At 36.6% G+C, this 15,702-nt stretch overlaps 1 protein-coding gene and 1 pseudogene across 1 annotated transcript; both read left to right on the forward strand.

Moving 5' to 3' along the window:
- The first annotated feature begins 493 nt into the window (after positions 1-493).
- Positions 494-1,762, forward strand: LOC120070048 (bidirectional sugar transporter SWEET5-like; annotated as a pseudogene).
- A 12,762-nt stretch (positions 1,763-14,524) lies between these two features.
- Positions 14,525-15,469, forward strand: LOC150032742 (F-box protein At3g07870-like). Its single transcript, XM_090307005.1, has one exon. The coding sequence runs from the start codon at positions 14,525-14,527 to the stop codon at positions 15,467-15,469; it is 945 nt and encodes a 314-aa protein (XP_090163131.1).
- Positions 15,470-15,702: the final 233 nt, after the last annotated feature.

Here is a 15,702-nt window from a genome sequence, read left to right on the forward strand (position 1 = left end):
GACTTCAGGTGTCCTAACACTGTCTATGTCTCATGATCAAAAAGAAAGCTTCATCTAGGTTGGGACTTTTGAGGCTATTCTGAAATTTAGAGAGAAATTTTTACTCGGATTCCCATAAGGATTTTCAAATAATCTGTGGTCGAAAATATATTTTTTAAAATTTTTTTATTAAAATCCACATAGTAAATCTTTTTTTTTTCTTTTCAATAAAATAATGCGCTTTGAATTTGCCGGAAATTAAAGAGATGGACTCATATTCCTATTGGAAATTATAATGCAAAATTAACATAATAAATAAATAAATAAATAAATAAATAAATAAATAAATAAATTTTATTTCCATTAGGAAGAGGAAAAAAGAGAAAAGGCTTCACTCAATAATTATAAATAGCATTCCTCACTAATGCAATTGGCTCATTCCAAACAAAATTCCAACTCTCCTCTTCTCTTCTTTTTGAGTTTGCTTAATAATTAATTAATTAATTAACCAAATATGGTTAGCACCAACGTTGCTCGGAATATCGTCGGCATTATCGGTAAACTAACCTTCTCATTTTCTTTTCATTCTTATTTCTTCTTCTTCTATTGATTTATAATCTTAATTTATTAATTACCAACGATAACCTACAATTATCTTAATTAATTTTCTTTCTAATTCAATTATTTAAACAGGTAATGTCATCTCCTTCGGCCTTTTCTTCTCTCCAGTGTATGTTCTCTTCACCTCTATTTTCATCCTCCATGCAACACTTATTTTAGTTACTAATTTATGGATTATTTAATGTTAATATTGCAGAACAACATTTTATAAAATAATAAAGAATAAGTCCGTGTAAGAGTTCAAGCCAGATCCTTACATTGCAACCGTTCTAAATTGCATGTTTTGGATATTCTATGGAATGCCTTTTGTTCACCCCGACAGCATGTTAGTCATCACCATTAATGGAGTTGGTCTTTTTATTGAACTTGTTTATTTGACAATTTTTGTCATCTTTGCTGATAACAAAGGACGGGTAAACTTTCTTTTTATTTTTTTTCAAATTTATTAATTCTTGTTCAGAAAATTATATATATATATATATAATGGATTGTATTTAATTTGGTATCTTATGTAATTTCAGAAAAAAGTCGGTATTTGTTTGTTGATAGAAGTCATATTTGTGGGCATCATTGGTGCAATAACAATGTTAGCTTTGCATGGAACCAAAGATAGATCATTGATGGTTGGAATCATTTGTGACATTTTTAACATCATGATGTATATTTCTCCACTAACCATCCTAGTAAGTCATTCATTTTATTATATAATAATATTAATATTATGTGTACGTTTATGCTTAGCATTGAAATTTAAAATTATTTAAATTAATCGTTGGTTTAATTAATTTGAACAGAAAAAAGTGATAACAACGAAGAATGTGAAGTATATGCCTTTTCCTCTTTCATTGATAAACTTTCTCAATGGTTGCATTTGGACAGCTTATGTCCTCATCAAATTTGACCTTTATATGTTGGTATGTACTAATTTTTCATACAAATTAAATAGTTATAATATGATGTTAATTCTTAGAGTTATATTAAATAAGTGATCATTAATTAATTTTGCAGATAAGCAATGGTGTTGGAGCAATTTCAGATTTTCTCCAATTGATTTTGTATGGTTATTACTCAGTGATGGGTTCAAAAAAGAGAGGATGAAATTACAGAGAAAGAACCTAAAAAGATTCAACTCTCCAACTTGAATGGACCGTCGAATGTCTAAATATATATTATAAGTGTGGATCTTAATTTTAGAATCCGTGTCTATGAAAAAAAAATGGTTTGTTGAGTTCTTAGTCTCTAGGGGTATCCTCTCCCTACTCAAATTATTTCTGTTTTTTTTTTTATCAAATTATTATTTTTTTGTTTGATTCATTTGGAGATAATTTAAATTTATTAATTTTTAGTACAAATTTATTTCAGGTATTGGGATCTCAACTTCCTTACTATGTTTATTTATTATTTATTTTTGAATGATATACATTCCTTAATTAGCCCTTTATTTAATTTGAGCTCACTTGAGGTACCTCAAATACAATTGTCTTATGTTATTTAGATAATAAAATTAAAAAGAAAATCATTGAATGTAAACGAGCAAAAATAAAACTAATGAGAGAAAGGTACTAGAGAATAGATTTTCACCAAATAAATTTATGAATTCAACTATAATGACTTGAGACTCAATGAACTATATGTCTAGTTATTTATTTGTTTTTTGTTTTTCTGTTTTTTTTTTGTTTTTTTGTTTTTTTTTTCTTTTTTCTTTTTTCTTTTTACTAATTGATAAAACAATATTTTTTCTTGATTCAATAATATCTAATGACATTTATAAACACTTTTAATGGACCTCTAAAGAGCTTCTAAATCTTAGATCTTAAAACTTTCATGTAGTTCCACATTTATAAACACTCAATGACATTTATAACATGTTGTTCATTTCGTTGAAACATTCTCCCCTATTGTAAAATTGGTCATAGTTAAAACACTTCTCACCTTGCGCTCTCCAAAATTTGGTCGATAATATAATTAGATGTGAATAATGCCTTTTTACATGGTGATTTATTTAAGGGGGTCTACATAAACTTACCCTTGGTTATCAACCAAATATATCTTTACCATCTAAAGATGAACAGTTAGTTTGTCGTTCCACAAATCTATATATAGTTTGAAACAAGCTTCCAAATAATGGTTTTTAAAATTTTCTCATGTATTGTTATCTCTTGGTTTTCATCCTTATTACTCTCTTTTCACATAGAACGCAAACAATCAGCAGAAATAAATTGAAAGTAGTAAAGAACACCAATATATAGTGGTCCGACCAGTTTGAATTAATTTATTAATGAGCAATAAAGAAATTTTACAAATTACAGATAATCAACGAATTCACCAATCTGTAATTTCAATATCCACTGATAACAAGAGAGATCCGCACATCTCTGAAAAATTGAGAACAACTCCCTGTAAAACAGCCCAAAACAGTGTGCTACCCATCTCTTACCGACGAACCGCCAAAACCAGATCTAACGCAAGCTGAACCGAAAACCACAGAACACTCACGCGGAATCGGAACCCACGCGCACCGGACGACAGCCAAACCCACACTGGCGTTGACTGAAACCCACGCCCACTGATCGCATGTGTTCACCGGACGACTACCAATCCCACGCCGGTGCTAACCTGCAAACAGACGGACAACTTTCGACTCTCCCTTTAAGACGGCTACGGATCTGCCTCACTTCGGCTGAGGTGGTATTTCCTTCAGGCGGCTGCTCTCACGCTAAAAATCCTTCGCAGTCGGCTTGCTTTCTTCAGCAAAAGGAGACCCACGATTTCTGCCCTATTTTGGAAGAAGAAATGGGTAATTACAAGTTTGTCACTGCTCATTAATTACGATAATGCCATTGGCTTTTAATTTTTCCAATACGAATCTCCCTCATAACAGTCTTCAATATTTGAATGGTCAGGGATTGTGGTAAATCAGTACTGTTGGAAGTCACAGATGCAGATTATGCCGTAGACCTTGACAAAAGAAGTCTCTATCAGGTCACATTTTTCGTTTATTTGGTAATGTGGTTAGTTGGAAGGTTACTCTACAGTCAGTTGTTGCCAGAGTATATTTCAATGGTGAAGCTATGAAAGAGGCAGTGTGGTTGAAAAGGATAGTTGGTGAGTTGTTGTCGCAGGAGTTCATTCCTATTGTCCTTTGTGATAGTCAGAGTGTTATTGTCTAAACATATCGATGTCAAATGAAAAGTTGTGGCTCAGTTGTAGGTTCATACAGTTAGAATTTGTTAGATATGTTAACCAAGGTTCTTCTAGCCCATAGGTTTAAATACCTGGCTAAATATTAAATTTGGATGATAGGAAGATTGGAGAATCAGCTTGACTATGAGGGAGATTTGTAAAAAATAACAAGGTATTTAGTGGGTTTTATTGAGTTTTTGGAAAAATTAAAGGCTTAATGACATTATCGTAATTACTGAGCTGTGGCAAACTTGTAATTACCCCTTTCTTATTCCAAAATAGGGCAGATTTCGTGGGTTTCTTTTTGGGCTGGAAAAAGTGCAGAAACTAGCAACCGCAAGAGAGAAAAGAAAACGGGAGCCGCCTATGAGGTGGATTTAGCAGTCGCTGAAGCAGATTGGAGGAATTGAAGTTGTCTGGGTTGGCCGATTGGTTCCGTCCGGCGAGCTCGTTAGAGAGACAGTGGTCTCGGTTCCGGCGATTTTGAAACAGCGTGAGCGTGGGCATGGGTTTCCATCAGTGCCGGTTCGAGCGTGGGTTTTTTCCAGTCCGGCAAGGTCGACAATTGCGTCCGGTCTGGGGAGGTTCGGTCTGAGCAGCGATTCGTCTGGCAGCGGTTGTTAGCGGGAGATACGGGTCTGCGCGTGGTTCGCCGATCAGAGGCAGGTAGCACACTATTTTGGACTGTTTTGCAGCGAGTTGTTCTCGGAGGTTTTCAGAAGCGACGTTGTGTGCGGATCTATCGGTATCACTGGATACTAAAATTACATTGCTCATTAATAAATTAATGCAAGCTGGTTCTCAAAGTGGATATAGACCAAACTAGTCGAACCACTATATATCTTGGTGTTCTTTAGGTGCTTCATCATCAGAAATTCAACCATTAAAATTCTCCTAAATGAGAAATTCAAACTCAAGGATCTTGGGTCTTTAAAATATTTACATGGGCTAGAAATTGCTCGATCATCTAAGGGACTTTTCCTTTCCCAACGACGATATACTCCCCAATTTTTGGAAGACGCTAGTCTTCCTAGATGCAAGCCCATCTTACCAATGGATGCCTAGTTACATCTTTAAGCTCGGGTGATGACACCATGCCTTATCCTATAATATATGGACGTCTCATTAGTCAACTTCTTTATCTTACCATTTTTCACCCCAACATCACATTTGCAATTAACAAGCTAAGTCAATATATTGCTCGACCTTGTAAATCTCAATTATCTGTTGAATATCATCTCATATGCTACTTAAAAAATTCTCCAGGCCAAGGAATTTTTCTTGTAGCATCCACTTTATTTCAACTGCGGGAATTTTCAGATACTGATTGGGGTACTTGCCTAGACACCAGAAAATCAACCACTGAATTTTGCATATTCTTGGGCGATTCCTTAATTTCTTGGAAATTCAAGAAACAATCCACAATATCTCATTCCTCAGCAAAGGTTGAATACCGTGCACTAGCCATGACAACTTGTGAACTTATTTGGCTTTCTAATCTTCTAGGAGATTTATAGGTGCAATTTCAACCTCCAGCTCTTCTTTTTGTGATAATCAAGCTACTATATATATTGCTTCAAATCCAATGTTCCATGAACATACGAAGCACATTGAGTTAGATTGTCACGTCATTCGAGACAAACTTGTAAATGGATTTATCAAGTTACTACCATTTTGATCTAAGCTCTAACTTGCCGATATATTCACGAAGCCACTCTCAATGACTTTTTTTTTTCTTCTTGGAAGATGGGAATTCTTGATATCCCTTGAGCGGAGATTTTGGAATACCACATCAAATAAGTTTCAATTTTATTTGGTAACAAAATATTTTGTAGAAAGAAAAAATCTTAGTCTTTATTATTCTATTTCCTTTTATATTCTTTTCCATATTTACGATGTATCTATATATATCTCATTGTATAATTTTGAATAAAAGAAAAGAAAAAAGAATTTTCCATTCACTCAAATACAATTTAAAATGCCTTTAACTGATAAATTTATATATTGTAAATATGGTTATAGTTACTAATTAATTATTAGCCTGAATTATAATTATTATAAATTAGTTAGTGAAGACGTTTTTTTTTTTTTTTTTTAGTTTATTAGTTTACTACATAACATAATTTACAATATACTATTATATTCAATTTCTTTTATCTATTATTCATTTTCAATTTTTCAAGTTTACAATTCTAATCTAGATAACATTAAAAAAAAAAAATGTTCATTTCATATTTTTCACCATGTAGATAAAATAACTGAGCCATAGTTTTTTAAAACAAATCTGATAATAATAATTGTTGAATGAGAAATTTTGGACCAATCACAAGTCACCACGTCGTTTGCTAAATTAACGACGAATTTTTAAATCATTGACTTTAGGTCCAATTAGAAGTTGACACGTGTCCCGAATTGAATTGAAGACAAGTTTCAATGACGTCACGCGGATGAATCAGATGAGATTAAATTGGTCTATGGACCAACCAAGCCCACGAAGCCCACCTGAGAACTCTATAAATAGAGAAGTTCTCTTCATTTGTAGGGGCAACATTTTCTCCACTCAGAAGACCCAGAGAGAATTCACTAACAAGCAGAGGACTCTCAAGACTCCTGAAACTGCACTCCTATAAGACAGAAGACCTTTGAAGACACAAATACTCTAAGCTGCACTCCTATAAGGCAGAAGACCTTTGAAGACACAATACTCTTCCAAGACTTCTACTTTAAGCTTCCAAGACTCCTGAAGCTACACTCCTATAAGGCAGAAGACCTTTGAAGACACAAATACTCTTCCAAGACTTCTACTTCAAGCTTCCAAGACTCCTGAAGCTGCACTCCTATAAAGCAGAAGACCTTTGAAGACACAAATACTCTTCCAAGACTTCTACTTCAAGCTTCCAAGACTTCTACTTCAAGAACGTTCGGTGTTTTCCTTCTCCAAGTCAAGCATATTCACCCAATTGAAAGAGAATCAGAGGATCAAATATTAGAGATCGAACCACATCGTATCAAATCAACACCAACTCAAGTTCAACTCCACGAAACAAGTTTCTCTGGAAACCTCGTGTGAACAAATTGGCACATCCGGTGGGACATCTCTACCTTTCATCTCTCTCGTCATCTGAGTCAAGAAATCTACAGATGGCACCAAAGAAAGTTGCATCCAAAGCTACTGTCGCAAGCAACACCTACATAAGCTCGGTCATCACGGAGGAAATCTGGGGCCAGCTGATGGAATTTCCTAAAGGCGGGATCGTCATCAGAGAAAATCCTTTGTTTGAAAACTATGCTTCTGTTACTGATCTATCAGAGAAAGAATAACATTTTGATATAGTGTCTGTCATGATGAGTGACGTAACGACTGAGTCGACCATGGCAGAGATGGAGGTAAAGATAAATCTCCTAATGAAAGCTGTAGAGGAGCGAGATCATGAAATCACTGCTTTAAGAGATCAGATACAGGCTCGAGATACTGCTGAATCAAGTAAATCCCCAGCTACAAAAGCCAATGACAAAGGAAAGACTGTCTTGCAAGAAAGTCAGCCACCACAATCCACCTCTGTTGCCTCCCTATCAGTTCAACAACTTTAGGATATGATCACAAACTCCATAAGAGCTCAGTACGAAGGACCGTTGCAATGCTTCTTTATGACTCTAAGCTATACACCAAGAGAATCGACAACCTTAGAATGCCAGCTGGGTATCAACCTCCAAAGTTCCAGCAGTTCGATGGAAAGGACAATCCAAAACCACATGTTGCACACTTCATTGAAACCTGTGAAAATGCAGGAACCAGAGGAGACCAGCTAGTCAAGCAGTTCATCCGTACCTTGAAAGGAAATGCTTTCGATTGGTATACTGATTTAGAGCCAGAAGTGATTGACAGTTGGGAACAACTAGAAAGGGAGTTCCTGAACCGCTTCTACAGTACAAGGCGTATTGTTAGCATGATGGAGCTGACAAACACCAAACAGTGGAAGGGAGAGACAGTCATCAATTACATCAATCGGTGGAGAGCTTTAAGTCTGGATTACAAAGATAGACTTACTGAATTATCTGCAGTGGAAATGTGCACTCAAGGCATGCACTGGGAGCTTCTCTACATCCTACAAGGGATAAAACCTCGTACGTTTGAGGAGCTGACAACACGCACTCATGATATGGAGCTGAGCATTACCAATAGGGGAACTAAAGATTTCCTGGTCTCTAAAGGGAAAAAAATACAAAAATGGCGCCAAAGGCACTGAAAAGATCGTGGGTAGTGCCACAAAAGAATCTATGGTCGTTCATGTGACCCCGCTGAAATTTTCCTCCAAAAGAAAACAAACAAAATTTGAAAGAAGGCACAATGAGGGCGGGAAGCGTTGTCCAACTATTAAAGAACGACAAGAGAAGGTTTATCCATTCCCTGACTCTGATGTGGCAGATATGTTGGAGCAACTACTAGAGAAGTAACTTATTCAGCTAATAGAATACAAGCGGCCGAAACAAGAAGGAAAAATAGATGATCTTAACTACTGCAAGTATCATCGGGTCATTAGTCACCTAGTTGAAAAGTGCTTCGTGCTGAAGGAACGAATTATGAAGTTTGCTCGTGAAAAGAAGATTGAGCTAGATTTAGATGAAGTAGCTCAGACAAGTCACGCTACAGTAGCGGCGACTTCAAATGTTCCAATACTGTCTGTGTCCCATGCTAAAAAAGAAAGCCCGATCCATTTTGGAGAATTCAAGCTTATAGTTGTTCGATTCCAACAAGAGATTCAAACAGCAAATTCCGAAAAGAAAGATGAGCTTGTTGAAGATGACAACGAAGGGTGGATAGTAGTGACTCATCGAAAGAGAAGACAACCAAACTCCACCCAAAAAGAGTCGCGTTCCTATCGAAGCTATAGAAGAAGAAACAAGACTCATAAAACGAAAGGAAAAAAGATGACACGGAAGCCTAAGCCTGCTAAGAAAGAAGACAAGGACTTCCCTCAATTCCGATGGCTGGCATCTTCAGCAGAATTTCTCCCAAGAATCTTTCTCAATAATCATCCAGAGAAAGTATCCGAAGTTATTGCATGTCACACTGTCAGCATAATGGAAGTCGACAACAATCATGTGACTGTTGAAGAAGTCAAAGTCTCAGAAGAAATGAAGCAAAGAACTTCTGTCTTCGATCGTATTAAGCCTTCAAGTGCTCGATCTTCAGTCTTTCAAAGATTGAGTATGGCCACGGTAGGAGAAGAAGACTAATGTCCAACGACTACTTCTGCTCGAACTTTAGCCTTAAAAGACTAAGTATATCCACATCAAAGAAAGATCAACCTCCAGCATCTGCTTTTGATCGTCTCAAGACAACAAGCGATCAACGTAAAGGAAGGATGAAAATCTTAAAGCCAACGTCATTCCATGAAGAAAACAACGACGAAAAGATTCACAGTCGTGTCCCTTCACGCATGAAGAGGAAATTTTCTGTTGACATAAGTACAGAAGGTTCCTTGATAATGAAGCCAAAACTCATCATATTGACGAATCCTACAAATGAAGAGAATAATTAAAACCATGATGAAATAAGAGCTTCTGAAGTTTAAATGAAGAAGCTTCTCATCGCAAGAGCCTAAACTGCATGATACTCCTTGCCCGCATGAGCTTAAAATGTGAACGGCCCAAAAATAAATTGTATTAACTACGTTACGACTTGATCTCTTTCATTATAAAGGGTACGTAGGCAACTTAAAGAAATTTAAGTTCAGTCGTGCATAAAAAGAAAAAAAAATTCTTCGAACTACATTATGACTTGATCCCTATCACTAAGAAAGGTATGTAGGCAGCTTGAAAGAAACTTCAAGTTCAGTCCAGTTAAAAAACAAAAACTTGAACTATGTCATGATTCAATCCTTTTCTTTAAAGGTACGAAGGAAACTTAAAGAAATTTAAGTTTAGTTCATCAGAAGAGGTACCACAACCACCTAAGTATAATACTACAAGATTGATGCTGATCATCCCTGTCAAAAAATGACACTTCAGATTGAAGATGTTCATCTCTATTGGGGGCAACACAATGGGTTGAAGATGTTCATCCCTCGTAAGGAGCCAACACAGTAAATAAAAGGCACATACGTGGAATGCACTTCGCTTCCTCTTTAAAAGTAAACTTATATGCTCCTCCATCTTCAAGTTTAGAGGCTCTATCGATGCTTCATCTTCATGCTCAAAGTCACAAAGTCAAGCCTACTGCTAAAGCTTCATGCTTCATCAAACTCAAATGCGAAGAATTTGTCGATGCTTTGTCAAACTCAAGTGCGAAAGTCTCGTCGATGCTTCTCCATATTTAAGTTCAAAGGCTTCATCAATGCTTCTCCATCTTTAAGTTCAAAGGCTTCGTTGATGCCTCTCCATCTTTAAGTTCAAGATTAGCATGCATGGCCCCACTTCCATCTTCAAGTTAAAGGTCGGTGTGCATGACTCCGCTCCATCTTTAAGTTCAAGGTCAGTGTGCATGGCTCGGCTTCATCTTTAATGACTTGGTCTACAAAATCATGACGCAGCTTCGCTTCATCTCCAAAGTCTGGCGTGGTTCGCTTCATCTTCAAACTGATGACGCGACTTCACTTCATCTTCAAGTTGTGGCATGGCTTCGTTTCATCTCCAAACTGATAGCACGGCTTCATTTCATCTCCAAAATGTTGGCGTAGTTTCGCTTTATCTCCAAAGTCATGGTGCGGTTTCGTTTCCTCTCCAAAATGTTGGCCTGACTTTGCTTCATCTCCAAAGTCGTGGCGTGGCTTCGTTTTATCTCCGAATTGATGCCACGGTTTCACTTCATCTCCAAACTGATGACGCGGCTTCACTCCATCTTCAAAGTCGTGGTGCGGTTTCGTTTCCTCTCCAAAATATTGGTACAACTTCACCTCTTCTCCAAAATTGGTGTAGCTTTGCTTCTTCTCCAAAAATGTGGGTGTGGTTCCACCTCATATGTGAGATCAAGTTTGATTTGCCTAACACTACCTCATATACGAGGAAAACTTTGGTTCGTCTGGCTCCGCCTTGTACGCGAGGTCGACTCTAGCCAACCTGACTCCGTTCAAAATCTTGATGGCATATTCTTCTCATTTTCAAGGTTTGATGGCATATCCACCTCATCTTCAAATACTCAATGGCATATTTCCCTTATCTTCAACTTTTGATCAAGGAGTAACATAACAAGGCAAACCTTTCGAGGATCCTCCCTAGGGTGATCGAATGGAAGAGTTGTATGCCTTTGGGGGCCCCTTCTCATGACGATCAGGATACACGAGCGGTGCTACAAGGTAGATCTTTCCGAAATCCTTCCTAGGGTGATCAAATGGGAGAGTTGTAAGGCTTTGCGGGCCCCTCCCATGACGATCAGGATACATGAGTGGCGCTACAAGGTAGACCTTTCCGAGATCCTCCCTATGGTGATCGAATGGGAGAGTTGTAAGCCTTTGCAGGGCACCTCCCATGACGATTAGGACGTACGAACGGTGCTACAAAATAGACCTTTTTGGGATCCACTTAGGGTGATCGAATGGGAGAGTTACAAGCCTTTGTGGGGCCCCTCCCATGACGATTAGGATACACGAGTGCACCAAAGACGGTCGATGAGATTAAAAAAAAAAATAGTAGAGGGGCAAGTTAGTAAAAAAATAATAAAAAAAAAAAAGAGCAAAAAAAAAATTTAAGAAACAAAAAAAAAAGAAAAAAAATATATATATGAAAACAAAAAAAGAAGGGAAGCCCTAATTCCCCATCTTTTCTTCTTTCTCCCTTCTCCTCACTTACAGCTTCCTACTGCAATTCAAGGCTGATTTACAATCCGAGTCCGATTGCAAAGGATGTAAAGAACGTAAGATCGAAAGAGAATCAAAATTCAAACTGAAAAGGACGTAAGAACGAAGGAGATCACACTACAACATGAAGAAGAGCATGCGTCTTGCCAATATTTATATAGCTAAGTTCGATGGAATTTTTTTTCTACTAATAAGTTGAAATCTAATAAAATCACGGGTTACTCGAACTGAATACTGTTTATTTTGCTGTGGAACTTCGATTCTTGCTGAAATTAGTTAAAAGTCAACAAAAAAGATCATTCTCGATTGGAGGCTACCTGAATTAGGGGTCATGATGGAGTTTTGAATCCCTAGATTCAATGGCGAGGAGTTTTGAGCTTAAGACTTGAGAGAATATGGCATAAGCCAACAGTATGGAGAAGGAAATCTTGCTAAGGCTGGTATCGTTAGCCACAAAGCAGACGATTGCCTGAGATAAAAAAAAAAAAAAGGAAAAAAATTATTAATAAAAAAAAATAATGATAATAATAATAAAAAGGGAGAATCTCGCTCGAAATCCTCTCGCTGGTGTCGCTCTCTCCCACAATCTCGCTCGAAATGCTCTTGCTGATCTTGCTCTCTCCAGTGTCGCTTTCTCCTAAAATCTTGCTCTCTCCTAAAATCTTGCTCTCTCAATTCTCGCTCTCTCCCACGATCTCACTCTCTCCAGTGTCGTTCTCTCCCACAATCTCGCTTTCTCCAGTGTCGCTCTCTCCTAAAATCTCGCTCTCTCCACTCTCATTCTCTCCCACGATCTCGCTCTCTCCAGTGTTGCTCTCTCCCAAAATCTCGCTCTCTCCCACTTTCTCGCTCAAAATCTCACTCTCTCCAACAAACTTCACATGCTAATTGCAAGCACTGCAAACAGAAGATTATGAAAGGAGAGGAACTTGTGAACTTAGTCACCGCCTTGGTTCCTTCAGAGACAACGTGTTTGGCCAATTCTCGAAGATATCGTTGATGAAGCTGTTCATGATACCCATGGCCTTGCTGGAAATACCGATGTCTAGATAAACTTGCTTCAACACCTTGAAGATGTAGATCTTCTACGTGTCTACACTCTTCTTCGTCCTCTTCTTCTTCTTGTCTCCGGTAGCAGAGTATCATTCCTTCTTCAGCTTTTAAACGAATCGAATTCGATTCTCAAATTAAGTTCCTGGTGAAATTGGTAGGGTATCACTATGAAGTTGGTAGGGTATCGCTGGTGATGGCTTGGTATCGCTGGTGATAGCTTTGTATCGCTAGTAATGGCTTGGTATCGCTGATAATGGCCTGATCTTGCTGATAATGGCTTGGTATCGCTGGTAATGGCCTGATCTCGCTGGTAATGGTTTGGTATCACTGGTAATGGCCTGATCTCGCTGATAATGGCTTGGTATCGATGATAATGGCTTGATCTCGCTACTAAGGATGTCTTTCAATATGTTGGCTCTCCAAAATATCTTCCATTTAAGTTCAAATTCATATTCCATTCAAATTGGAATTAAAATCAACTGTTATTCCAAATCTCAGTCTAAAGCCTCTAATCCAAATTTTTATTCTAAATTCAAGCCAGCCAAATCGGGCGAGAAAAATGTCAAATCCGTCCCAAATTAACATTTGGCCATATCCCAAATTTTATCAATATTCGAATGGTTAACCTTGATATTGAGTTATGAATAAAATGCCAAGTCAAAATTTGGTTATATTCCAAATTTTATCTCAAATTTAAATCAACCTTAGTTTCTATACTCATTTCCAAGTAAAATTGAGCATATCCCAAATTTTTATCTTAAACCAAAATTGATCAAGATTCAATTTCACCCTAAATTCTATTCCGAATTCGAATTAAATTAAATTTGCAATTAAAGTGGAACATAAATTCTATTTTAGTTCAAATTAAAGTTTACTTAGCGAAAGTGTGTCAAACGAACAAGATTTCAAATCAAAATTTTGAGCTAAATTCTCATATTTTGATCATGATGATGCATCAAATTAAGAGAGTCAAAAAATCATACTTTGATCTCAAATTACATTTTTTTCGAGATTCATCCACCCATATACGTGCATAAATCTCGAAAAGGGGGCTTTTTTGAATGAGAAATTTTGGACAAAATTTTGGACCAATCACAAGTCACCACATCGTTTGCTAAATTAACGAAGAATTTCTAAATCATTGACTTTGGGTCCAATTAGAAGTTGACACATGTCCCAAATTGAATTGAAGATAAGTTTTGATGACGTCACGCGGATGAATCGGATGAGATTAAATTGGTCCAATTTGATATTACTATTTGGGCTTAAAGTCCAAACTAAATTGGACCCAAATTCCAGATCAGGCCAAAAACCAACTAATTGGGCCCAAGGACCAACCAAGCCCATGAAGCCCATCTGAGAATTCTATAAATAGAGAAGTTCTCTGTAGCATTTTCTACCGAAGATCCAGAGAATTCAGACAACACACCAACTTGAACAATAATTAATTGAAATTTATCTCAAATTTCATAGATATATATTTGACACATTTAAAAGAATATCACTATTTTTCAAAACCCAATTTTCTATTTATTCATTTGACCAACAACCAAATCCCGACTATGTAGATTTTCTATTTTTATATTTCAGTTACAAATAAATAGAAAGAAGCGATGGAAACATAAACCCTAATTTGCAATCTTCTTTATAATTCACAAACAAAATCAAGAATGAAAAGTCGGAGAAGAAACCTAAATTCAAAGATGAGGAAAATTAATTCACAGCTTCCATCTCATATTATTGAGCTCATTATATCCAACCTTTCCATCTCCATTTTGCCTAATTGTAGGCTGGTTTGTAAAGCTTGGAACGATCTTATAATGAATGGTAAGTTTGTTCTAAATTCGAAGGTTTTATTCGCCCATATTTCTTCTCATCAGAAGCTTTATTGTATGGACTTTGGTTCCAAGTATTTGAAAGAAGAGAAAAGTTGGATGGTTGCTTCATTTACTCTCCATCCTCATTTCTCCACATCCAGAATCGTCAATTCTTGTAATGGGCTCTTCTGTTTCGTGAACAGTGGAAGAGAAAGACGACATGCTGGTACGATATTAAATCCGATGACAAATGAGTGCGTCGAAATTCCACAGGATAATGCTATGAAGTTTTATTCCGGCTACAGCTACGGTTTCGGTTTTAGTCCGAACAAAAAACAGTATAAAATAGTTAAACTTTCTATAGTAAGAAATTGGTTATATGTAGCCGATATTTTTACAATTGGCACATTTACGCGAAAAAGTTCTGGAAAATGGAGGAGGGTTCGTTTAATGCCATTTAATGTTTGTGAAGATGGTATCTACTTGAATGGATGTCTTTATTGGAATGGATGTCCTGGTAATATTCGAAATGGGAGTATGGACAGTAGTTTTCTTTTACGTTTTGATGTAGAAGATGAAAATTTTCAGAGTGTTTCTTTTCCTGAAGACAAGCAAATTGGATCGTTTCGGCATACTTTTCATATCTGTATCTTTAATAACACCCTCCATGTCTCTCGTTTCGACTTAACCGTTGAGAGCGGCAAGTTCCATGTGTGGAAGATGGAACAAGATTCATGGATAAAACAATTTGTCGTTCCACTGCCTGTTCGTTTAATGCTGCATCATCATCTAAGTTACTATGGTATCAGTAGCAGATATCACTTCCAACTCATCAAAGCTTTCGAAGATGGAAAGATGTTGTGTCTTATTTTTGGTAGAGATTTAATTTTTTATGACTCCGAGACCGAGCAGAGCGAGACGTTGGATGATAAACTAAATCACAATGAAAAGTTACGGATTTATGAAACCGATTTGTTCAATTTTGATTCTCTTACAAACACTTTGGGAGTAAATGCTTGATTTCATTACTTTTTATTTATATACTTCATCAACCTACCAAGATTGTATTTTTTTTTTCGTTCTTACTCTTTTTTTTTTTTTTTTTTTTTTCAACTTCTCTTGTAGTTTTTCTTCTAAATTAATAAATTGTATGATACCTTTTATCTTTAATGTAACAAATTTAGATTTTTTTTTTTTTTTTTGCAAATTTTTGGGATCCTCTCTCTTCTCTTCTCTATTAATATTGGGTTGAA

This window comes from Benincasa hispida, chromosome 11 (assembly GCF_027475165.1).
Source record: "Benincasa hispida cultivar pf3 chromosome 11, pf3_genome.v1.1, whole genome shotgun sequence".
NCBI classification, from domain to species: domain Eukaryota; kingdom Viridiplantae; phylum Streptophyta; class Magnoliopsida; order Cucurbitales; family Cucurbitaceae; genus Benincasa; species Benincasa hispida.